A 26,088-nucleotide genomic window follows, 5' to 3' on the forward strand; every position below is an offset into this window, starting at 1 on the left:
AGGACTGTCCTTCACTTGAGCCTCACAACACCTATGTAAACTTGGGAAAGCGTGTATCATCCTCACACTACAAATGGGAAACCAAAGCAAGATTGAAACTCTGTCCTTCTGACTTCCTTTCCAGGACCGTTCTCATTAAAATAATCTTTGTTCTTATAAAAGCATTAAGAATGCTATGTATATTTTACATTACACAGAACTTATGGAGAAAAATAACTATTGAATGACCCCAACACCCTAGAACCACCATTGTTATTTCGGTGTGTTTTCCTAGCCTTAAAACATGCAATCAGCCCTGGCCGGTGTGGCTCAATGGGTTGGAGTGTCATCTCATAACCAAAAGGTTGTGGGTTCAATTCCTGGTCAGTGTACACACCTAAGTTGCAGGTTTCATCCCCGGTCTGGGTATGTAAGGAAAGCAACTGATCAGTTTCTCACACAGATGTTTCTCTCTCTTCCTCTCTCTAAAAGCAATGAAAAAATGCCCTCAGGTAACGATTAAAAAATGCGATCAACTGCATACTGTATATTTAAAACAAAATTTTATAGTTTTGCCAAAATTTTATCAGTTTGTGTGGCTTTGGAGTAACTACAATATGGTTAGAATGAGAGACTCTTTATTCAGGAGTGATGCTTACCTCTCCAAGGTGCTTGTTCTGTTGGGTTGAAGCAATCACTCAGTAGGGCAGAATCTGGAGAGAAACCAGACAAGGAAAACAGGACCAGAAAGTAAAACCTTAAAGTCTATGATTTTAGAGTTGGAAGTGACCTTGTATTACCATCTTGTTTGATGTGCACATTAGAATTAGAAAAATGAGATCTCCACAAATTAAGTAGTTTATTCTATATGAAGAAGGTAGGCAACATTCTGCTAGGACCAGAATCCAGTTTTTAACCCCTGCTCAGGTGCCCTTCTTGAGTAGCTTAATTTTTAGACTGATTTCAAGATTTCACAGCAAATACTGGCTTTGCCAATAAACAAAGTCGGAGCCACCTGGCCCAGTGAGGTTTTATCTAGTATTCTGTTTGAACTATAGTCTGGCCATTTTCAGAGCACTGCACCACACTGCTTGGGGCTTCTCTGATTAGACTATCTTTCTGCATTTAGTGGGTAGATGGTCTTAGGGGTGAAGTTAATACTTTTGCTTTGAAGAAGCACTTTGACCCAGTTGACAAAAGTCTGTGTGCGCATGCACGCATGTGTGTGTATATGAATGAAATTATGGCCACTAATGCACTTAAAAAAACAACTGGAGCAGGGCCGGAAGGAGTAACACCCTAGAAAGTGACAAATTACTCCTTCTGCAGTATATAAGCAGCACCTCTCGGGTCCTTGACACAAGGGACAGTGTGCCCTGATCTGACCGCGCTGAGGAGCCTGCCTCTTGAGGAACCCTGACACAGGTGAGGCAGATTCTCTCCTATCCCGGTCGTACTAGAAATGCCATATGGTGCCACTGTTTGCCTCCTCCCAAGGCACAGATCCTGGTGCAGGGACCACAGGGCCTTCCCTCCCAACTGCAGCTGACTGAAGCAAGATGAGCGCGTAACTCGCGGGCAGCCAACCCAAGGGCTGGCCGAAAACTCCTGGGGCCTGGGGTAAGGAGAGCAGGGCCCGAGCCCACACCTTAGAATCTGAGCTAAAAAAGCCAAGGGACACAGAGCCACCGGTGTCATGGCACACAGGGACTTGTGGAACTGACGTACAGAAAAGATGGAGTCAAAGAACAGGCTGCACGGAAGCAAAAAGCAGAGACCTCAAGCATCACGTGCATCTACAGAGCAGCTTCGGTCCCTGACCTCTGCTCCAGGCTCAGCCGGCTTTCCAGCCTCTGGTTGGGCCTGCACACCTTCTTGAGGGCTGCCACCCTGACCCCTTTGACGTCTCAGGCTCAGCGCTCGGCACGTTCATGGGTATCCCGGCACCCAACACCTCGGAGACAGAGGTATCATTCTATTTTACAGATAAGGAAACTAGGCTCATGATGGTTAAATAAAACATGTATGTTATGTCACTTCTGCTGATACCAGGACTTGAATCTAGGTCTGCGTGCGTTCTCTAAACCACAAAGCTGCACCAACTCCATGATGTGGCCTCATACCAAGCCCTGTGTACCGCCAGGCCCCACGCCTTCCCCACCCCTGACCTAACTCGACTACCTTTTGCTTGTAAGAGCCCAACACTTCCCTAGTTAAAGAATGTCCTCTGTGTATGAACTCTGCTTCCTCTGCAGAGTGAAGAGACCAGGGTCAAAGGTATCCACCAAGCACACAGACACGACATGTACCTGTAACTGAGCTCCTGGTCTGTAACAGCGTTGTGGGGAAAGACTTGCTTTTATTCATTGCTGCTGAGCAGCCACGGGGCGGCTAGCTAAGGGAAGCTAGGATGCGGGGGAGGAACGGGGGGCTTTCCTGCCCCTCCTCAAGAGGAAATGTGAGCAGGAATTTGGGTTTCTATGCCATTTGGAACGTACAGATAAAGGAACTCGGGCCCTCTTACACCAGCAAGGCTTGTGCAGACATGGACAGCAAGCATGCTATCCCCCAGTAAGCCGCTGGGTCTGGTCCAGGTAGAAGCAGGCATGGGCACTCGACTCTCTCAAAAACGCCCCCAAAGCAGCCCAGCAGGCCCCCAACGAGAACGCTGCAGACTTGCTGTTGCTGAGGGAACTTATGCTCTGCTCTAGCTACAGCCCAGCTATGGTGTCGCCAGTATCAAATATCCAGCAGAAAGGATCAGTCATCAGCTTTCACCTTCTAGACAATCAACTTCCGTTTATTTTCACATCTGTGGCTGAACCAGAGGTTCATCTTATGGTAACAATGAAACACCCAGTAAGCAAAGAGTGAATCTAGTTCTGCAGTCCACGCCTGGATCCACTCCGAAGAGATGGTGCCTATTTATAAGACAGCACAGACTCCTCAGGCCAGAGGGCCGACTGGTAAGCGCGTTTCTGGCTCTTCCTCTTTCCTGTCTCATCTGCTCATGACAAGGAATCCACAGGTACTTCTTCAGCTGCCGAGTTAAATGTATGGTTTCTCTCACGAGCCTTTGATGGACCAAGCTTCCCTGTACACTGAAGCCTTTCTGTCAGGCTTTATCTTTTCCACTGATCCATTTTACTTATCCGTTCTTGAATCTTAGGCAAACACACTCTCTAATCTAATTTGGAGCTGACCTGGAGTTCTGTCCAGTGGAGGGAGGGAAGACCAGAATGTACCACAGTTGAACTCCTAGTCTGCACCAGGGCCAAAGAGTAGGACCACACCCCTCTCCATCTTCCTGACATGGCCCTGCCCACTCTCTTTCATTCGGCTTCATGGCTCTTGTTTCACTCATCTATCAGAACCATGTTCACTTCTTGCCAAAGTTTGGGACCCTGCCGACTACAGTTCCTTGCAGAAGGGGTTGTGGGAACTATCTGTAGCATTTTCACCCATGGGTCTCTTTCATTAGTGAACTCTGTCTTCGGTAAATCTTTGAGTTACCCACGTTATCTAGGCCAGCGTCACACCTAGAATCCCCTCTTCAGCATACCCTGGTAAAAGCTTCAGAAGAGGGAACGCACCATCTTAAGATAGTACTTAATTCTTTTACCTTTTCTTTAAGGAGATCCAGGTGCAAACCCAGCTGGATCTCACTCAGGTTCCTAGTGGGTCACCTGTGAAACCAAAATTCCCAGAACCCCCCATTTTCTCATAGTGTAAGTCCAGATCCTTACTAGAAAGCTCCCAATATGCCAGCATTCTGTTCCTCATCTGCCGCAGTTTGCTCTATACCCTTGGGTTTCTTCATCGCCTTCAGACTCTAAGTTATGGTCTCATACACATTTCTTAGGTCTCCCACGATCCCTGGTATTGTGAATGTCACAGAGCAGATGCAGTAACTGTGATTATCCTGAAGAACAGCATGTTCAGACAAAGCCTCCCCAGGAGCAAAGCTGGCTGGGGTGCATGCTTTTTCCTAGTGTGGTTATATACAACCAGGTAGGGTAAAGGTTGAGCTAGATGATAAGGAGAAAATGGGTCCTTCCCTTACTGTTTCATCAACAAAGGGTCCTAACTACTCCCAGAGCTTGTTCTGATGCATCTCAGATGGATTCAGGGAGACAAGAGGACGGGCAATAAACGGCGTACCTGCCTGAGACTTAGGGCCTCTGCGTACTCTGTCTTCCACCTCAGGCTCAAAGCAAAACTAAAACAACAAACCAAACTGATTTCAGTCAAGTTTCAGCAGGAATGTGTCTGCTTTGATTTTGTGGCTTATTTGGCGTTGCTTGGATAGAAGCCAGAGGCAGAGATAGGATTTTGGCAGGAGAAGGAATGTATCACAAGATTTAAAAAAATTTTCTTAGCAGCTCACTTTTTCCCTTTCACCAGCCTCATTTTGCAGACAAAAATCTTAGCTCTGTAAAAGGAAAGAAAGGGACTTACACCCAATTGCAAAGCCAGTTAGGTACAGAACAAGGCTCAAATGCTCCCAGGTGACTGAGTGACCCCGACAAAAGGACACATGGTAGCCAAGGTCCCTAAAAGCAAAACCAGCAGGAAGAGGCCATCCCTGTGTCAGTGTTTAGCGCTCAGTGACCTGAAGCCCCTCAACCTGCCCATTGCCGATGCGGGAATGGCCAGGTGGTGGCCCAACAAAGCTGCGTTATCACACAAGCACCTCACCGCGGGGGAAACGGAAGCTGGGCGTCCACAGGCACTTTCTGAAACTCCGTAACACTTCTGGAAAATGCTGTAACCTTTTCTGCTGAGGACTGTCAAAAATATCAGACACCAGAAATGGAAAAGTCATCTTATAGGCTTGTAAATAATAAGAATTTCAAGTGACTCTAAGAAATGGGGTTCAGGCACAACTGTCAGCTAGGCTGTTCTGTCATTTCTCTGGGACCTCTAGCCTTTGAAGGGCTGAGACCCCTGCTCCCAACTTTTTAACAGGGACCTCGGCAGGGGTTTCTAGCAGTTTAAATGCCAGGGGGGCTGAATGCTGCAAATCAGGCTGGTGAAAGGTAGGAGCTGTTGCCCTTAAAAAGCTTTACAGGTCAGATGTCTTGCTCACCCGATATTTAACAAAATGTACTCAGAAGAATTAGACTAAGAAACCCAGGAAGAATGCACTGAGCTGTCACTTGGGGAGAGGCGTCCACTAGCACAAGTGGACTTGAGCTGGTGTCGGGAGGAGCAGGAACATAGACCGAGGCTTGACCAATTTCTTTTAACCAACTGTCCTCCCATCAGGAAACTAACGAAAGGCTCAGGGAAACACGCTCCACCTCACATGGGCTCCAAGCTTTGGTGGCTCTTCCCATGCACCTGTCTCTACCCAGAACTGCAATCATTCTCAATCTATTACCACCCTGTGATGAATTACCGGACACCAAATCTTGCTTATCTCCCTGCAACCTCTGCTCAGGTCACAGTTTTGAAAGACGGGGATGTTGAGCTCCTTTCTAGGTCTGTCTGGGTTTCAAAATGTGATGTTCTTGTAACACTATGAAGTTCTCAAACTGAAGAACGTCTCTAGCCAAGTGCACAGAACCCCAAACGCACCAATGTGCCAACGGGGATTACTGCAGGGGCCTTTCTCCTGCCCTGGAGGCACATGGATAACCAGGAAAGGAGGGAGGTTCACAAGACTCCTCCTCCACTGCCCTCCCCATACCACTGACTGGCCTCTAGACCTTCAGTACTAACGCCCAGACCAGAGGTTTCGAGCCCAGTTAGGAGGGGACCTGGAGGATCGGGCGGCTGTCCAGATGGGTCACTCTCACCCCCACAGCCTCCACTGTGGCCCGAACGCAGGTGGTCCTTGAGCGTCTGTTTGTAGCGGAAGCTCCTGCCACAGTAGGCGCAGGGGTAGGGCCGCTCGCCCGTGTGGATGCGCTGGTGCTTCATGAGGTGGTGCTTGCGGATGAAGCTCTTGCCGCAGTGCGCGCAGCTGAAGGGCCGCTCGCCCGTGTGCAGCCGCCGGTGGTTCAGCAGGTGCTCCTTGCGCATAAAGCTCTTACTGCAGTCAGTGCATGGGTAAGGACGCTCGCCTGTGTGGATCATCTGGTGGCGAATCAGGGCGGAGTGGCCGTTGAAGTCTATGCCGCACTGCGGACAGGAGAAAGGCCGCTCCTGCGCATGCCCACGCTGGTGGAGCAGGAGGCTGATTTTCAGGCTGAAGCTCCGGCCGCACTGCGTGCAGCGGAAGGGTCTCTCGCTGGCGTGAGCTCGCCGGTGGCTGGTGAGGCGGGCCTGGTCCACAAAGCGCTTTGGGCAATCAGGACAGGAGAAAGGGCGCTCGGTGCTGTTATGGACCCGGAGGTGGTAGGTGAGTCGGGACGGGTGAGTGAAAGTCCTGGCGCAGTGCGGGCAGGTGGGGGGTGTCTCAGTGGCATGGGCCTGGGGGTTGCTGCCCAGCTCGGCTTGCTGCGGAAAGTGCTTGGGGCACTGGGCGCAGGATAAGGGGTGCTCCCCGGCGTGGCCACACTGGTGGGTCAGCATCATGTCCTGGCTGAGGCTCTTGCCACAGTGGTGGCATGAGAACACCTGCTCCTCAGCTGGCGGCAGCAGGGGGTAGCTACCCAGCTGAGTGAAAGTCACTTGTCCCTCAGAGGCTTCTGCCAGGTCAGTGGCTGGACGCCCGAAGGGTGCCATGGACGTAGACTGCTGGCTTTTGAAAGTCACATCTGTAAAAGTATCCTTTGCTGCTGCTGCTGGTGGAGAAGGGAAGGTGACTGGAACCTCAGGGCACAGGGAGGCCCTGGCAAGGCCTTCAGCTTTGATGACAAGCTGTTCATCTGAAAGAAAGGACTCAGAGTCACGCCCGCCAGCGAAGGTCTCCCAGCCCCGCGGCGCCCTCCCCAGCCCTCACGGCCCGCTCAGAGCTCTCTGCTGGCTCCAACAAGAAACTCCGCCGGGGGCCGAGCAGATCACACGCTGTCCACGGTCCCTGCGGCCCAACACCCAAACCTCCTCAGTGCTCCGTCGGGAGAAGGAACCACCTTAGCATCGATCTTTTCAGCACGGCTCTCGTCACGTTCCTCCTCTGCTCACCAGCTCTGAGACTCTGCCTACTGTGCCAAGGCCTACATTCATGTATTAACCTACTCCTATTCCTCTTTACTCTGCCAGGCAAATCCTTCATGATTGTTAGCTCTCTCTTTACTGTCCCTGAAAATGGAGTAAACATTTCTGCTGCGCATCTCTGCTCATTCTGTCCTTCCTTTTGTAGAATGCACCTCCTCTCTTCCCAAACATACCCAGCCACATCATACCAGGCTTCCAAGGCCCAGTTCTGGCTTCGCATTCTTCCTTAGGCCTTACCTAAAACATAAACTAAAACTGAGGCATGTTCTCCAAACCTCTCATTTCTTATATATAGGTAACCTATCCCACTCACTCCTGACACTTAAAAACAGGTAGGCCCAGTATTGATATGTGTGTCCCCAATATAAATATCTTGGAGAGCAGAAACTGTCTAATTTATTTTCTAGAGTCCAAAAGAACATAGGACATAGAAGATGTTAAAAATCAGGCTGCATAAAGTTATGTAAACAATTGGGTCCCTTCTGACCTTGAGAATCTCTTCTATAATTCAGGCTGCAAAACACAGACGGCGCAACCCACATTAGAAGGAAGACGATCTGCTGTGTCTCCCACCTTTGTTTCTCCTGAGGGCCAGCTCTTCACTGACATTCCCGTGTGCCTCCCCCGTGGCATTTTCATCTCCACCGTGTCTGCTTGTCCTGCCCCCACTTTGTTCTATCCCTTCTCCATGATATTTAAATGTTCTTGTCTTTCCCCATCCTCCTATTTTTGGTCTACCTATATGTACTCCTTTTTCTCCCTCTGACAATTCTGATTTGTCTTTACACTTAGGAGTGTTTTCTCACTTTAAACTCCTTAGTTCGATTTTGGTTTCATTTCTAACACACCTGAGTGTGTGCGCACCCCCCGCCTTCCCGTTCTTCCCCTGCCCCCTTGCCTCTGCAGGCCACGTCACCTGCTGTGCCTTCAGTCGGCCCTGGCACAGGCGGGACCTGGCCTGCAGGTCTCCGATTCATCACTCACCAGCATAGGTTCCCTTGTACACGTCACTCTGCTTGGGCTCCGGTGGGGCCCCAACCTGGGGCTCTTCCTCTTGTTTAATCCAAGACAGAATATCTGATGTTGAAATGCCAGGCTCTATTTGTGGGGGGGGAAAAATGGCCTTCAGGGACTTGAATCAGAAAGTTAAAATAATCATGTTGGTTTGTCGAACACTATGTTTTGCCCAAATTTAATTCTAAGCAACAACAAAACTGAACCAGCCTTTAAAAAACATCCATATAACACCTAGAGAGCCAGTTCAAAATGAAACCAAATTTATTTTTACATTATGTACGTACTCAGCTTGATTCACTATTTTCAGTGAGCCCATTTCAAAACAAATCAATTTTTATTCTGGAGATGATACCCTGAAATAATCTAAAATCAATAGTACCTTTCATTTCATTAGCACAATTACTTTAAAAATCTTTTCACTTTTTTCTCTTGCTGCTTTTTAATCAAATAATGAAAACAGGAATATTCTCTCCATTTAAGTAGAGAAGGCCCCCAAGATCCCAAATAAACAGTAAATATTTATGGTGAAACACCACGTTTTCAAAGGTTTGCTTTAAAATACAGCAGAAAAAAAGCAGAAAAAAAACTGACCAAAATTATTTTTTCTTAAATATTAGTTAAAAAACAAATACACTTCCAGAATTACAAAGTGATCAGTATAAATAAAGACCTGACTCCTCAGAAACATAGTTTCCAGGTTCCCAATTCTAGGCTTTTTCTAAATATTACCTTGGCTTATTAAATGATAGAAGTCACTGTTTCCTGAAGGGCGGGGGTGATCATATCTGCAAGCCCTCAGGTCTTAGGGTTTCCTTCAGAAAGAAGAGAGAACAGACTCCAAAGGCGTTACATGGAACACGTCTCATTTGGTCAGTGCAGAAACAGCTGCGTTTGCTATTCCAGCTGAGGCCTATACCACCTTTTTTGGCCTAAAAGGACAAGCTGGCCAGCTGACAAGGGCCAGAGTAAATTCATGCTCTTTGTATTATTTCCCAGGAAAGCCTTGTAAGCAGGCTATGGCTTTATCCTGGCAAATGAGAACTTGCTGATTTCCGTGATGCCTTTCTCTCCAGCGGAGACCACTGAAACCTGAAGGTATGCCCACGGCCGAAGTAAGAGGCTGGGCAAAACTAAGGCCCCAAAGACGGTCAGGTCACACAGAGAGACTGGCGAGACACAGGGTTTAGCACATATGGCAGGTTGCTTTTCCGACTTCCTACTTTGAGCTATAAGACTAAAATCTATGAAACATACAACTTCATCTTTTTTCTTCCAGATTAAAACAATTTTTTAAGCCCTTACCCAAGAATACATCCATTGATTTTAGAGAGAGAGAGGGAGAAACAGCAATGTGAGAAACATTGATCAGTTGTCTCCTGCAGGCACTGACTGGGGATCGACCCTGCAACCTTTTCGTGTACAGGACGATGCTCCCACCAACTGCCACCCAGCTGGGGCCCAGATTTTATACAAACACATATATAAAGAAAGAAGCAGAAGGGCAAAGGGTAGGTATAAGGAAAAATATCTTTAGGAGACATCTGGAGGATGAACTTCCTATCCATCAGCAATATGAGACTTTTAAAATGTTTGTTTCTCTGCACCAATTTTTTGAATAACAAGCTAGTGCTCTAGAAACTTCAGTGATTTAAGTGGTTTGACCTTTCTTTTTTGGTTTATCATTATGAAATCATGTCATGTTACACATTTGATGAGTTTCAACCCATTGCTGTCATCATTCTTTTTAATGCTCGGACCGTCCCTTCTCTGGCCAGAAACAGCCTCCTCAGATCTCTGCGTCATTTCACGTCATCGAGCATCTGAGTCTCATTTCTGATATGACAAACCATCCCAGGTTCACCCTGGACATTTCCTACTCGAAGCCCACAATCAATGATCTCTGAGAAATGGAATTTAGAGACCACAGTTGGGATGATAAGGATGCTAACTGGTAACAGGCTGTCACTGCCTCAAAGTCTTTTCAAAGGACAGAGCTATAAAAACACATACTTTTTAGAAAAAGAAAAGTGTTATGAGTTTATATTTATATTTAAGATTATAGGATTTTAATTAAATCCTTTGATTTAGTATCTTTTCTGTATTACCTGAAAATTTTTGGTTTCTAATGACATTAACATGATCTCTGCTTTTCTATGTTTCAAAATAATACCCATATTACTAACAAAAATATGAATGCAATTTAAATTTTGGGGGTACTTTTGGTCCTTAGCATATATTCTTTTAGGGATGTACAGTTAAAATACTATGTTCTGAAGTCATTTGAAAGAAATCTATTGTATCTATTTGTCACCATCATAATACAGTTTACTTATGTCAGCATGTATTTGATTTAAAAGAAAAAAAAATTTTTAACAAGAGTTTATTTAGCAGTGGCTCACTTCTACTACCTTGTCACAGAGGTAGTAGAGGTGAGTCAGCTGGCCTGCGCAGGCTCAGGAAATAAGTTACAGAAGCAAAAGGAGGCCCTTGGAGCTTAGGAGAGGCAGGCAAAGGTTACGTGTCTGGGGGAGGAGGAGAAGGGAAGGGCATGGTGTCCTCCCGAGAGGGAGAGCGCGCCTAAACAAATTTCCTAATAGTAAAATATTTACAAGGTTCCAAAATAGTAAATAGAAAATACAGTACACTCAAAAGGTCTAGCTTCTACCTCTAGTCTCTCTCTCCCTGAACAGGTATTGGTTTTTAATCTTCCATCGTTTCTTTGTGAGAATTTAAGCAAGCCGGTAATTCTCCTCTTTATGTGTCACACTGCACGAACCGTGCGGTACCCTGATTTTTTACTTACAATATATTCCGGACATACCTATGGCAGTTTACAGAGATCTTTCTCATTTCTTTTCATGCTGTTCTGTGTAGCTGTACCACCGATTATTCAAGAATTCCCTATTGATGGGCACGTGAATTCTTTCCAACCTTTTGTTACAATATTAGTCAGCAGCCAACCATAAAAGCTATGCAGGGCTAAAAAAAGAGTAAGTCAGTTCTCCAGAAGTTTAAATGGCTGTTATTACAGCTCATTGACTAGGTAGGTCTTCACTGAACCTGGGGAACCCCTGGAAGCTAACTGCTCTTTTTGAAAAACAATGCTAAAAGTTCCTGGGGTCACTTAACTAACTAGGTCAGTACAACTAAGTTAATATTTATTTTATTGAACTGGGTCTTAACCCTACAGTCACAGAATGCACAGGACACAGTTGTATCAACTGCAGTTTGGTGGGTGTGCGCAACCTGGGGACCTTTTAGAAGTAAAGGAGCAGGACAACGTGACTACTAAGATGGCCTGACACAGACACCTGTGCCGTGACAGCAGGGCAGCTGCTGGCCAGGTCACTGCAATGGCACTCAGAGCACGCTCCTCCAACGCCTGAGAGGTCCCACCGGTGCACAGTTGAAGAGACACAAAATGAAAGTAAATTGTTTTTTGCAAACAGCAGGCTCTAGAGAAAGCCAGGTAATCGAGAAAAACCGAATACTGACCAGGTAAGAGAAAGTCAACAAATGCTGAGGTTGTAGGTTTGAGAGGTAGCTAAAAATAGAAGTCTGATCACAAGAAAATATAAAATTTTAATGTCTACACTGGCTGAATATGACTTTAACTATGGGGAAGGCAGACTCCTTAAGCAAGCAATAAAAATATTTGACACATGAAACTATCATTGGTAAAAATATAAAAACTTTTTTTGAAACTTTCTGTGAAATAGGTGTGGGGCTATAACATAATTGAATGAATGTGTTAAGTATTTGTGTAGTAATTTAAAATCTTTAAGTCCTATCATTTCCAGGATGATTCTTACTCTCAAATAGGATAAACTAAAATAAAAGGATTATATTGGATGTGGCTTAATCACTGATTTTATCAAAAGGTGGTCTTGCTGGACCAAGTGAACAGGGATAAACATGGGATAATGGTGATGCATGGGAAATAAAAATAACCAAAGAGGTCTCCCCAGCTCACTTCAGACAGAAACACACACACACACACACACACACACACACACAGAAGGGAGCAGAAAAAGATCTTTCATGAAAATGGAAGCAAACAAGAAAAAAGCTGGGGTAGCAATACTTATACCAGACAAAACAGACTTTAAAACAAAGGCTATATATGATATATAGCAAGAGACAAAGAATGACTCAGAAATTACATCTTTGGGTATTTATCCAAAGAAACCCCAAAACAATAAATCCGAAAGACATAACCATATGTTCACTGCAGCATTATTTACAATAGCCAAGATATGGAAGCAACCTAACTGTCCTTTGATAGATGAATGGATCAAGAAAACACGGTGGTTGCCCTGGCTGGTGTGGCTCAGCTGTTTGGAGCATCGTTCCCAACACGAAAAGGTTGGCGGTTCAATTCCCAGCCAGGGCACATACAGGTTGCAGGTTCAATCCCTGGTCAGGGTGTGTATGGGAGGCAACTGATTGATGTTTCTCTCTCTCCCACCCCCTGCTTCCTCTCTCTCTCGAAAAGCACTGAAAAAATGGCCTCAGGTGAGGAGTATTAAAAAAAAAAAAAAAAAAAAATCAGTCACCAAATAACGGCCACACAAACATACCGCTGGTCTCATAAGAGGTAAAGAAGAATTTCAGAAAAATTTCAAGTTTATATTTTTCTGTCTTCTCCCATTCACTACTTACTATTCTCTAACTGTATGCGATTTTATCTAAGATACTAGGCATCAATGACTATTCAAAGGAGGGTATGATAATTTCTCTTTCCCTCTATCAGATACAGATGATATGGAGAGAATGCATTAAATTAATTCCATTCTACCTATATATTTTTATTGAATTATAAGGCACAGTTCTCCTGAAAGCTCTAAAATGTAAAACAATAATAAACTATAGGTTTTCTTTTTTAAGAAACATGGGTAAAACCTGAAATGTATTTTAGAAAATTAAGTACATCAATATTCTAATATAACCACACTGGTCCAACCACAAATTTCATGGATTAAAATCGATTAAGATGATATTAGAGGAGAGAGAAGCTGCTTGCTCAAAAATCAGAAAATTTGATTAGCTTTTTCTAAAGATTTAAATGATTAGAGTTAAATGGATACTATCTAGCAAAAGAAATCTTTATTAGTTCTGTCACTAAAGTTGCCTAAAGTTAGTAGCCTCCACATAGTATTCACAGGAAAAGATCTGTTATGAACCTTAATAACCAGTTTGGTACTATTCTCCAGTGCAAGGAAACCAGGACTTTTTCAAAAATTTTTATTAATATTGATTTTAGAGAGAAAGAGAAAAGGAGAGAGAGAAACATCAACCTGTTGCTCCACTTACTGATGCATTCTTTGGTTGATTCTTGTATGTGCCCTGGCTAGGGATCGAACCTGCGACCTTGATGCATTGGGAAACTGCTCCAACAAACTGAGCTACTCGGCCAGGGTGAACCAGGACTTTTTAATGTGTAATGAGAACAGAAATCTACACAGGCCCGTGTTCGAAATGCCTGCTCGCAAGGTTGGCCCCTGGCTGGCAAACAGCTGCCTATGCTGGTGTAAAACATCCCCTGACAGTTAGGAGGGCCTTGGCGGCCTCCGCGACCAGCTCCCTTGAGAACCTTGTGTGCTGAGCCTCTAATCAGCTTTTCTGGGAGATACCACTCTGCAAGTGTTGTCCCCACTCTGTGCTGAAGGAATTAGGTGTGTCCTGGACACAGAAGGGGACTCTCGAAGCTCCTCTGTCCCCCCAGACCTTGCCCGTGCTTTTCATCTTTGCTATTTGCTTTGTATCCTTTCTCTGTGATAAATCTTAGCCCCGAGCACGACTACATGCTGAGTCCTGTGTATCCTCCTAGCGGATTACCCGCCCGGAAGGTGGTCGTGGAACCCCAAACACAGCCTGGAACTTTTCCCCCCTCCTAAAAACAAGTATTGAGGCAGTACTGGAAGGACACAGGAGACAATTTAAAGTCCTCTCACTTGCCAAGTTGACAGTTTGAACAACACAAAGAAAATAACTGACTTAATTAAAACTCTAGAATATATAGTTAAACACAAAAGCGGAGGAGATATAAAGGGTTTTGTTTTTTAAAGATTTTATTTACTTATTTATAGAGAGGAGAAGGGAGAAAGAGGGAGAAAAACATAAGAGCTAAAGGGTTCTAAAGATAGACACATTTGAGAGTTTTTTTCAATGCTGTATATTGATTGGTCTATCAGGGTTGTCCGACCTGTGGCCCACAGGCCACACATGGCCCAGGATGGCTGTGAATATGTGGCCCAACACAAAACTGTAAATTTACTTAAAACATTATGAGGCCTCTTTTTGTGATGATGTGTCACAATGTATTTAACGTGTAGCCCAAGACAACTCTTCTTCCAGTGTGGCCCAGGGATGCCAAAAGGCTGGACGCCCTAGGAAGTCATGACTCCTGCCCTCAAGTTCTGGTAAATGTCTAGGTTGTTAATCACCCATGAAAGCTACAACTGTGAAGAATCAAACCACAGTATTAAGTAAATTCAAAGCTTACTCTGTTTAATTTTAAGTAAAAATGTATTAATGTGTACAGGTTAACTACTCACAAGCTGACGAGATGGAAGCTAAATGAAACTTTCATACATCATTACAAAACCAAATTATTTACATCTTTTCCATTCGTCCCCCCGAATTAATGACACATTGATTTATGATCACTGAGGGCCACGTCAGGTAACTAGTAAGAGTAGGCCGAGGTGTTAACTTCCAATAATGAATCTTTCTGATTAAGTCACCCATCTTTATTTGTGATTTAACTTTAGACTCATTACATGTATCCATCACATAGATATTAATCAAACTCAATTTGTTACATTGCCTACACTATCACCCACACAGTTGTAACAATAATGTGTGGCAGACGTATGCTTACCTCAGAGAGAATGTACACTTAAGATTTGGGCCTTCCATCATACGTAAAATTTACCTCAAAAGAAAAAAAAAAAACTGGACTCCAGGTTAATGACATTCATGCCAAACTACTCAGGGGGAAAGGCATTGATGTCTGCGCTGGTTCTGAAATACACTCTCCACCAGACGGGCGGGCTGACAGACGGAGAGAGGGGTGCAGAAATGCATACAGATGTGATGAGCAGGAGTAAAATGTTCACGCTGGAATGTAGGTGGCAGGTATTTATTTAGGTGTTCACTAAAAAATGACTAACTTTTGTCATGTTTGAAAATTTTTATAATAAAATGTTAGGAAAAAATAAGAGTACGAGAAACTTGTTTTCCTTAAAAAAAAAAAAAAAAAAAAAGGCCCGGTTGTGTTGGGGGTTTCCAGATCGCCTGCTGGTTCCGTGACCCTCAAGGTGACAGAAGCACATCGCCCGGCGGAGACCCCGGAAGATGAGCTCTCTGAGAGCCTTCTATGCAGCTAAGACCAAAAATGGTGTGAGATCCTCTGCTGGCAAAGCTGGGACTCGAGGAACCACACAGCTCCGCGTTGGCCAGCCGTCCTTCCTACACAGACCGAGCAGCTGCCAGCCACAAATATGAGGGAGGGTCAATAACCATAGCTGGCTCCCACACCAGGCACCATCTGCCGCGGCGTCCCCTGGTTAAGTGCATCGCTGGGGGGCCACGCAGACTTCCAGTCCCCGCCCCCAGCAATTCTCTACGACCAGGGGTACAATCCCCGGAAGCCACTTCCCTCGGGACTGCCCTGGCCCCTGTGGACGTGTTCGCTTTACTAAATAACTAGGGCTCACAACCTCTGTCATGGGATGCTATCAGTAGCCCTCAAAGGTGCGGTACTGATGGGCAAAGGCACCGGACAAGGTGGCCTCGCAGCTCGTCCCCCTGCTGGGCTGGGCCGGGCTGGGCTGGGCTGGGCAGGGCAGTCCCGCTGCCCTAGCACTGAGAGGCTCCGGAAGCCCCAGCCCCGCTTCCTTGTTCTGAGCCATCATCTCTGCCCGGGAAAGGGAGACAGACTGGCCAATCTGCTCTGCTTACCTTCACCGGGGTCGGCGGCGGGGATCTCACTTTCGTCTGGCCCTGCCTGGTCCTCTGTATTGTGTTCTCCTTCTGGCTGAATCTGAGATAAGACATCAGGTTGATTCATGGCATAATCTAGGAGGAAGAAGGGAAAGGAGGTACGACAAAGAGATAAATGAGAATGATAATGAATTGCCATCAAGGCTGAGCTGAAGGCTTTGAGGTCCCCAGTCCAAGGGGATTTCTTTTAGACTCTAAATCACTTCTCCCCATCCATTCACCTCCAACTATGGACAATATCTGTTAGAGAAGCAGGTACGGGGAGAGGGAACGGGCAGGAAAGGCACACGTGCTGCCTGAGAGTGGCCCGCCTGCCCTTTTCACAGAGTAAGAGTGGCAGCGCGTCTCAAGGGGCGGGACCTAGGCCCTCTCCAAGGGAGGACGCCCACGGGCGGCACTGCAGCTGGCACACCCGACCCCGAGCTCCACTCTCTGCCTGGCGCGAGGAGAAGTTCCACGTCCTATTTAGCCAGGGTGAGCTGGACACCCCTGGCTTGGATCAGAGTCTGAGTGTGTAAGGACAGCACAAATATAAGGGCGCTGGGGGGGAAAGGGACCGTTCCGAGGCCCCTTGGGGCTGCTGTCCCCTCACAAGCTGTCAACTCAGCCTCACCCATGGAGATGAGAGACTCATAGTTGCCCTTCATGATATTCTTGTAAAGCTCCTTTTGCCATTCTTCCAGCTTTTCCCACTCCGGGGTGGAAAAGTAGATGGAGATATCATCAAATGTCACAGGCACCTGGAATTACAGTGACACTGGGGTCAGTCCCTCTCACTGCAAGTCAGTCACTCAATAAATCTATAGTCAGTGCTGTCTCATTTTAAGAAACTAGGTGACACAGGAAAAAAATTAAGACACACATCAACCTCCAGGAGTTGACAATGTTTCAAGAGAAAAGGCGGTAATTTTCAGATAACAGTCACTCACACAGAGTAGGACAAACGAGAAGCAGTATGTAATGCACATAACACAACATATTCTGAATAGCCACTAAGTACAAGGTTTATCCTAAGCACCAGGATTATAAAAATAAGCTCTCTGCCCAAAAGGAGCACGTGGCTGTATTCAAATTAACGACATGGACAAGAAATTTTGGAAACTGGGGCTGTGGTGAGTCTAAAAGAGATAGGACTTTGGCTAGTCCTAAAGGACAGGTAGATTATAAACAGGCTAGAACCATAAATTGCCCATTTTTACAACTTGCTGAGCACCTAAGATTGGTCTCAGGGCAAATACAGATACTCAATAGTTTATCTAACCTCACTACACAAAGATTTGTGGTATCTTACAACAAAAGTGCAGATGATAAAATAATGGCAGAAATAAAGGATCGGGATGGGCTTCTGGGTCAGGGTAGTGAACTAGGCACACATGTACCTCCTGAGTTCCACCGAAATGCCAGCACGTAAGGTCAGGAGGGACCACCACCTACAGCAGCGCCAAGAGCGAGCAGAGCCCCTCCGTAGATCAAACTTCGGAGGAGTTTCTCCCGAGGCCCAGAGTATGGCTCAGGCCGGGGCCTGAGGTGGGGGAGGACAGGGTACCTCCTATGCACGGGAAAGACTGCAGCTGAGGACCCACAAGAATCCCAAGCTCAGAGCCGGCAGGTGCGCCGAGCAGAGGTGCACCGGAAGTGGCTGTAACTGCAGGGGGAAGGCTGCCTTTTGAAGAGCGCCCATCCTCCTCCTCTGCCCTGGCAGAGAGAGGGAGCGGTGCAGTTACCACAAACCTCATCTGTAAGGAAGTTTGTCCACCTGCCTGGAGGCGGCGTGGGGTTCCAGATACGGGTGTTGACCACTAAGAGTATGGCCTTACCCTTGGGCACCGGGGGGTCCCCGCACTGCCTATGTGCTCCTTGCCACGGGCCCTTAAAGTGAAGCCCACGTGTATCGAGCACCCACAGACCTAGCCCTCCCCTGCAAAGGGAGGGTTTTGGTTGAACAGTCTTAGGCACTAGGCGAGAACACATGCCAGCTTCCTATTAATCAGTCGAATTCTGCACTTGTATAAGTATACAAGCACGGATTACTCAATATTAACAAAAGGAAATAACTAATAGCCCCAAGACGAACAAATACTACCAACAATCCTAGAGGCAAAAACCACAATAACCTGGAAATCAGACCGACCTCTAATACAGTCTCAGAAAAAGTCAAGTACATATTGCACCCATTAAAAAAGTTCCAGCTGCTTTTTAAGAACCAGAAAATATTCTTTTTTTAACCTGAAGGTATATTTACTGATTGATTGTTATCATCTTTTTTAAGAGGGAAAGAGAGGTCAGTTGCCCTCCACACCCATCCCAACTGGGGACAGAGCCCACAGCTTTTCTGGTGCCCTGGGGTGATACCCCCTTCAACTGAGCCACCTGGCCAGGGGAGAAAACAAATTAAACATGTAGTTGTTAAAATAAAAAGTAGAAAAGCTGGAAGGGAAGGTCACAGAACTCTAGTCAAAAAGATGAAAAAAATGAAGGAAAAGTTAAAATAATCCATCATCTGTCAAACTAGTTCCAAAATGAAAATAGAAAAAAAATGCAGGGGGGATAAAATGTTACAAATATAGATTCATATTAGAAAATTTCCCAGAGCGAAAAAGATACCAGTCTCCTGATCACAAGATCACACCAACTGCCCAAAACAAATTTAAAGAGGCCTGGGCCCAGACATATCCTCAATAAATTTCAGAAAAACTAGTACAAAGAGAAGATAAAAGCTTATGGAGAGAAATAACAGGTTTCTTACAAACAAATGAGAATTGGATTGGTAGTAACTTTTCATCAATGGCATTTGATGTTGTGAGACATAGGACCAACGCTTTAAAATTCTAAGGAAGATGGAGTATTATTCAGCCTTAAAAAGGAAGAAAATTCTGATATGCTACAGTATGGATGAACCTGGAAATGTTATGTTAGTGAAATAAGCCAGTCACAAAAGGACCAATATTGGATGATTTCACTTATGTAAGAACCACCAAATTCAGAGAAATAAACTAGAACGGCAAGCGCCAGAGGCGGGGGGGGGGGGGGGGGGTGTTTAGCGGGGACAGAGCTTCCGTTTGGGAAGTTCTGGACATGGACGGTGCTGACGGCTGCACAGCGTAAACGCACTTAATGCCGCTGAACTGTCCACTTCAACATGGTTAAAACAGTAAGTTTTATGAACATTTTCCCACAGCTTTAAAAATTAAAAAATTCTGAGGGAACATTATTTTGAACTTGGTATTCAAGAGTAGGGGCAGAATAACAGTATTTTCAGCAAAGCAAGGACACAAAACTTTACTTCCCATATACTGATCTAGCAAATCTTCAATACATGTAATTTCATTAAGAAATCTTTAAGAAAAACCATAACATTATTTTATGTATGATTTTAGTTTAAGGTGGACAGTTTAAATGTTACCCATTTACCCAGGGAAGACAACCAGCAACTTTCACTTACTTTTTGTCATCCTTATGGCAAATGCTAAGTTTAAATTATCCTAACCAACGAAAACAGCCACGGTGGGAAGGGTCTCCATGGGACACTGCCTCCGAGACCCCCTCCTGGGCACCCCTCCCCCCAGAGGCGGGCAGCCTCTGTCCCACCTCTCTCCGCGCCCTCTCCATTCAGCCCTCTGCCTCCACCGTAGCGAGGTCGGTGCCAAATCGTATTCTCTGCCCTCACCTCTCTACGCCTCTCAGTAACCCACTCAACCCAGGTGAAAATTCTCTCCTTGAAATATGTTTGTCTTTCATCCCTGTGACCCCACCTACGTCCCTGTTTTTGTTTCTTTTCCCACCTCACGGCCGCTCCTCCTGCCCATGGCTCTGCCCTTGGACTCTCTCTGGCTCCTCACTTTCTCTCCAGTGGCGGCGGTAATCGCTTCCAGTCATGTGCCTTATACTGCGACCGCTACATCAACAGTCCCCGAAGAGTTCTCACCTCTGAGCCTCAGAGACCATGTAACACCTGTCCTGAATGGGACACAGGCATCTCCAACCTGCCAAAGGAAAACTCCTAACTCCTTCCCACCCCCAAGATGGTCCCCACCTCGCACTCACCACCACCGCCCTCCCAGTTCTTCAGGCCGAAAGGCCAGCAGTCAGCGATCTGGGCTAAATACAACTCTGTTACTTATACTAACTACACGATCTTGGACTAGTTAGGGTTCTTATGAAAATAACAGAAGCACTTAACACACAGTAAACTTACAATTATTATTCTTCCTAACTCCTGATTCCCTAATTCCCATCAGCAAGTCATGTCATCAGTTCTACCATCAAAATGTTTTCAATCTGTCCTCTTGGGTCCATTCCACTATGGCCACCCTCGTCCAAGCCACTCTCACCCCTCCAACTATTAGAGCTGCCTTACTGATTTTCTCTGTTTCTGGTCTTACCCCGATGATATGTTCTCCACATACCAGTCAGTGATTCTTTCAAAATGTATAGCAGATGTAGCTCCCCTGCTTAAAACCCCCCACTTCCTCCCCTTAGGAGCACGACAGGACAACCCAGGTTCCTTACCTTTGTCTCCAGTGTCATACCTCGGTGGTTCACAGACCTAGCCGCACATTAGAACCAGCCATGGGGCTTTAAGAACTACTAATGCTCAGACCCCACCCTCGACCCCGATTAAATCAGAATCTCGAGGGGTGAAGTCCATCAAAGTTTAAAAACCCTCTAGGTGATGCCTGTGTACAGCCAGGGCTGAATACACTGCCCCCGGCCGTCCTTCCAGTCGCCTGTTAGCTCACCGCACACCCACTAACCGGCCCTGCTTTCCCCTGCCGCTCCAGCTCGGTGTTCCTCCCGCCAGAGCGCGCCCCCAGGCCCCCTGCCAGCCGGGGCCTTCCTATCCACCAGTGTCAGCCCAAATATTAGCTCCTATATGAGACTTTCTCTGACAGACAATCTAAAATCCCCACATAGCACCTTCCTTTTTATTGAAGTAACCAAATGTATTCATTTTCTTGTTTATACTGTTTTTCCTTCCCCACTAAAACTTAAGCTCCAGGGGAATATACATGAATTGTCCGTTACTGCCTTCAGCGTACAGATACCAAGCAAAACAGTCAGTGTTCAAGAAATACTTGTTGGATGAATGAATAAACAAACACGCATGGCCCGGAACCAGCTGCCTCAAGGCTGTTTTCCACAGCTTAAGAAAGATATTCATTTCCTTTTGTTTTCAAGGCGATTCCCTCCAGAAGGGCCGGGCCCCAGCACTGCAGCCCAGTTCTGGAAAGGAGCTGAAGGGCAGGGTCTGCGAGCCAGACCTACACATCGCCCCAAACCCTGACCCCAACCATGTACGCTACCTCCCTTTCCTTGTCCTCCCTCTCACTTTTCACCGGAATTGCCAACAAAATCAAATGGATTCAGTTAAATAATATTTAATTGAGTGAAATCTACATGAAGACTGTGGCAAACAGGTTAAGAAAAGTGATTTGGGGGTAATGAACAGGAGAGAAAGCAGAAGAAAAAATCCATCTGCCAGATCACCAACTTTTTTTGGAGTTTTCCTATCTGAAGTTTGACACTTCGAATGATTGCTAAATTGAACATGAAATGCTTCCCAAAGAGATAAACACAAAACAACTTCACGGTTCCCTAGACTATCCCTTACAAGGAAGGACCAATGGTACCGCTTTCCATCCAGAAGTGAAGTACTACCTTTGGGATATCTCCTTTCATACCCGGGGGCAGCCGCAGGATCCAGAAGTTCCGGTTCCGCAGCAGGTTCTCCAGGTTCTCCAGGCGCCTCTGCAGCAGCCCGTACTCCTGCAGCAGGGTCCCCAGCACGGCCCACTTGCCCTCCAGCTGGTTCCCGAGGTCAGCCACTGTCTTTTCACAGCTGGCCAGCTTCTTCTCTGCTGTCCCTGTCCGCCCTTCCAGGTGCAGGAGCCGCCGGCTGTGCACCTCCACCTTTCTCTCTATAGCCTGCACGGCTGCGACTACCGTCCACAGGGAGATGGCTGCGGTCTGCAGGTGCGCCTCATTTGCCGCTGGAGGCGTGGGAAGAGGAAGGGGCTGCAGGGATGTAAGGCATTCGGAGTCCCACTCAGAAGTCTGTGTGCAATGGAGAGATGAGACAAGACATTGAGTGTTAGAAGGAGCCTCAATCTAAACTCCAGGGAGATAAGGGCTGCTTAACTGGGCATCTGAGATTCATCTAAATACAGTTTTAGCAGTGCCTGCACAAGCCTCACGTTCATGGAGCTCATCGGCATCAAAAGCCAAGAGAATGCCTGGTGGGTCAGGGGAGGTTCAGACTAAGACAGTAAGTGGAACTAGATCAAGAACCAATCTGGCATAGTCCCTGGATGCAAGGAACGGCAGCTGGTTGTCCACAGGTTCGGGCCGCTGCTGCCTTCTGTCTGGGGCAAGAGGCCCACACGCCCCAGGAACAGAGGTCCCCGGTTTCAGCCAGCTCAGAGTGCTCTGACAAACCTCTTACCGACCTAAGCTCTGGCCCTGCTTACCAGCCACAACTGTACCATTCAGCCAACAGCTAAGTAAGCTCTGAAGGTTGAGTCTGGAAGGCTATACAACACACGGCAGCAGAGACCTGTGTATTCTCACACTGTGTCACTCCACAGGGCAGAACTAGAACCAACAGGGACTCTTGAGGCAAGCAAACTTTGGCCTATATAAGTAACTCTTGAGCTGGATCTTTGAAGAAAATAATAGGCTGTCCCATCACTCAGTACACATTGAAAGAGTATAAGAAAAAAAGAAATTCCTACAACAAACAGGAGATGAGCCGAGCATTACAAAGACTCCTGACGCTATGGTAACCGGCTCTCTGGCCATGACCTCCCACCTGTCCTGCTCACCCACCTCCTGATGTGCCTTTCACCTGCTCTGTGACCTCACTGAACCCTGGACCTTCCATTTGCTGCTGGTTCACCAGCCTGCCCCAAGCTTGCTTTCCTCCTCAGCTGATCCCTTCAGCCTCCTTCCACCCTGTCTACCTGCCTTGCCCTCTCAGCTCCCCTCCAGGTGTGACTCAGCCTAATCGTTCTCCTTCCCTGTTCCCGTGAGCGGGCTGGTGAGTCACAGGGCCAGGTAAGCTGGTCAACTTCACGCACCAGCAGTCTCTAAGCTCAGCGGGCACTCAGCCCTTCGGGGCCCCCCTGCTGCTTTTCCGGGCCCCTACAGTGGCCGCTACAAGCCCCGGCCCTCTTCAAACTAATGTGCATAAGAATCATCGGGCGATCTCGTTAAAATGCAGACTTTGATTCAGCAGGGCTGGGAGGAAAACTGAGATTCTGCATTTTTAACAAGCTCCCCAGTGATGCCGATGCCGATGCCGATGCCGTGGGGGCAGGGAGCACTCGTTGAGAAGGAAGAGTCCGGCGGCTGCGGCCCTCACGCTCAGACGGCACGGAGGGAAAGTTAGAGTAACCAGACCGAAACCCTCTCGGCTTTCCCTTCATGCCTCAGACTCACTGATAACTTAACCCATGCTTTCTTCTTTCCTTCCCACAGGAAAAAGTTTCAACCTATTTAAAACCAATCTCTCCACTCATGCTCCAAATGCCAACTCCTTCCACATTTTTAGGGACGTGCCTCTCCTTCTTTTCTGGTCAACATTTCAATCCCTTGTGATTCTTCTCCACAAGATCGCCCCGCACTGTTCAATGTGGTAGCCACATGTGGCTACTGAGCACAAACGTGCTTATTCCGATTGACGTGGGCGGTGAGTATGAAATACACACCAGATTTTGAAGACTTAGCATGGCAGACAAATGGGAAATCCGATTAATTTCCTTATTTTGACCACGCGTTGGAATATTCTGTAAACACCAGGTAAAATAAAATAGATCATTACGGTTAATTTCATCCACTTGTTTCCACTTTTTAAGCGTGGCTACTAGAAAACGCCAAGCGACATCGGTGGCTTCCATTACATTTCGGTCGGCCGGGGCGGACTGAGACACCTCCACCTTTTTTGTTTGTTTGTTTGTTTGCTTAAATTTTTAAGATTGGAAAAGGAGTCCAGGGCAGAGATTCCCCTCTGCTCTCTTCCCCACCCCACTGCTACTGCTCCCTCTTCTTCCTGCGCTTTTCCCCCTTTTGCAGTCCCGCCTCAGCAGCCCCGTCTGGCTCCCGACCCACTAAAGCGGCTCTGCTTGGGCAAGTCCAAGACCTAACCTCCAGCCCCACGTCACCGGTCTAGTCCCTGCTCACGCTGGCTGGGTGTCGCGTGCCCGGACTGGGGTGGTCCCCTGCAGCCCCAGGAGCTGGCGGAGGGCTTGGCGCCCACAGGCCCGCAGTCAACACCCGCTGAGTGAATAAACACGTCAAGCAAGCCCGCCCAGGGCACTGACGTCCGGCACTGTCGCGTGCTGGGCCCAGGGGGGTCCCTGTCTCCCCGCAGTGCCTCGATCATGCCTGTCACTGTCACACCGCCTCTGTGGCCGTGCAAGGCTCCGGGGGACCGCACCGAGGGCCATCTCGTGCCCCGAGCTGTCGAACGGTCGAGGAAAACGCCACACCAAGCCCACCGCCTTGCGTCCGGCCGGCGCAAAGCGGCTGGCACCCTGCGCTCGCTGGAACCCTCGGATGCGCTGGGGAGCCCGGGGCCTCGCGCCGAGGGCGGGGCCTCAGGATGCGGGAGGGGACCAGCCCTCCCAGACTCGCGCTGGGCGTCGGGGTCCCACCCAACACCCAGGCCCCTCACCGGCCCGCGGGTCCCGGGCGCGCCGGTGTTCGGTCGCTCGGGCTTCGCCCCGCGCCTGACAGGCCAGGCTTCCCTCTCTCCTCCCCTCCCGCGGGCTCGGGGGGCCACAACCTGTGACGCCCGGACCCCACCGGGCGCTCAGCACTCGGCGCGCGGGCCGCCCTTACCGGAGCCGGGGCCGCCTCGGCCATGGTCCTGCTCTGTCCGGCCCGGTCCGCAGTAGTCGCCGCCGCACGGCCCCACACAGGCGGCACCCGCCCGGCTTGCCTTTCGCGCCCGGGCTCGCGCGGCCGTCGGGCCCGGCTGCTGGGGGCGAGAGGACGCGGCCGAGACAGGGGTGGCCGGCCGGAGGAGGAGCTCGAGTGACGGAGGAGCTCAGCGGCGCTCTGTCCGCAGCGGCCCCTCAGCTGGCGCTTTGTGGGCACCGAGCGCACGCCAGGCACGGCTGCGGCCTAGACGCGCCGCCCGCCCGCCCTCCGCGCAGCGCGCCCCCTGTCGGCCCAGCGGACACGCCCATCCGGCGGCTGGCCTGGCTCGGCTCGCGCGCGGTGGTTGCACTAGGAGATAAGTCTATTGTTTTCTCACACCTAAGAGCGCTCAACAGGTTGCAGCTGAGGGCCCAGCCGCAACCAGGGCTCATCTGGAGAGTGTTTCCTTCCAGAAGGCCAATTAGCAGGCACCACCCGAAGGGAGGCGCTGGGGCGGGAGGCAGCCCAATTCAGAAAGGTAGAACTGAGCGGGTGCTAGTGAGCCTGCGAGCTAGAATGAGTGCCGCAGGCGCCCGTGGCTGTGATGAAGAGGACGTTAGTCATTTGCAGAAGCTGCAAATGTAGCTGCCAAGATGAAGCGGTTCACGTCCCACGTGGTCCGTGTGAGGGCTAAAACTTACCGTACAGTTGTCCTTACAACCCGATCATTGAGGTCGGTTTGCTGGGTCTGTGGACAGGAAAGAAGCTCGTGTTCTCCAGGGAGGTTGTCTGTTTCAGGTTGACAACCACGTTACCCGGAGTTTCCAGCACAGTTCTCATTTCAGACAAGCTGACCATGAATCATAGCCCTCCTAAACCTGTACGTCCACAACTGAATCAAGCCAATGCCCCTAACAAAATACATAAATCGCAAAAGTATGAAAACCATCCTGTTGCAGCACCTGCATGCTAAGCTATTTTTAGACAGTAGCTACACCTGCAGTATGTCAGTTGAGATCTACCTGAATATACGTTTTGGTCAAATGGAATGTGTGGCAATTAACAATTGCAATTCTATGAATCAGACTATCACCATGACAGAATGAACTTGTAAAAATAAGG

The 26,088-nt window shown here is 47.9% G+C and overlaps 1 protein-coding gene across 1 annotated transcript; it reads right to left on the bottom strand.

The window, feature by feature from the left end:
• Window positions 1-2,637: 2,637 nt before the first annotated feature.
• ZNF398 (zinc finger protein 398) lies at window positions 2,638-25,153 on the bottom strand. Its single transcript, XM_054563818.1, has 6 exons — window positions 24,946-25,153; window positions 21,766-22,161; window positions 16,721-16,847; window positions 16,066-16,182; window positions 8,068-8,181; window positions 2,638-6,794 (listed from the first exon to the last, which is right to left on the bottom strand). Exons 1-6 carry the CDS (start codon window positions 24,967-24,969, stop codon window positions 5,638-5,640), a joined length of 1,935 nt encoding a protein of 644 aa, XP_054419793.1. The 5' UTR covers window positions 24,970-25,153; the 3' UTR covers window positions 2,638-5,637.
• Window positions 25,154-26,088: the final 935 nt, after the last annotated feature.

The sequence above is a fragment of the Pteronotus mesoamericanus genome, unplaced genomic scaffold, assembly GCF_021234165.1.
Source record: "Pteronotus mesoamericanus isolate MK-2021 breed Mesoamerican mustached bat unplaced genomic scaffold, CSHL_Meso_final scaffold_85, whole genome shotgun sequence".
Lineage (NCBI taxonomy): Eukaryota > Metazoa > Chordata > Mammalia > Chiroptera > Mormoopidae > Pteronotus > Pteronotus mesoamericanus.

What these genes read in the sequence shown, in the direction of transcription:
- ZNF398 (XM_054563818.1), bottom strand. Translation starts at nt 24,969, where the DNA reads ATGGCCGAGGCGGCCCCGGCTCCG. An exon ending in CCGAGGCGGCCCCGGCTCCG is followed by an intron (nt 22,162 to 24,945) that starts GTAAGGGCGGCC and finishes CATTGCACACAG; the next exon opens with ACTTCTGAGTGGGACTCCGA. An exon ending in GTACAAGGGAACCTATGCTG is followed by an intron (nt 6,795 to 8,067) that starts GTGAGTGATGAA and finishes CCTTTCTTTCAG; the next exon opens with ATGAACAGCTTGTCATCAAA.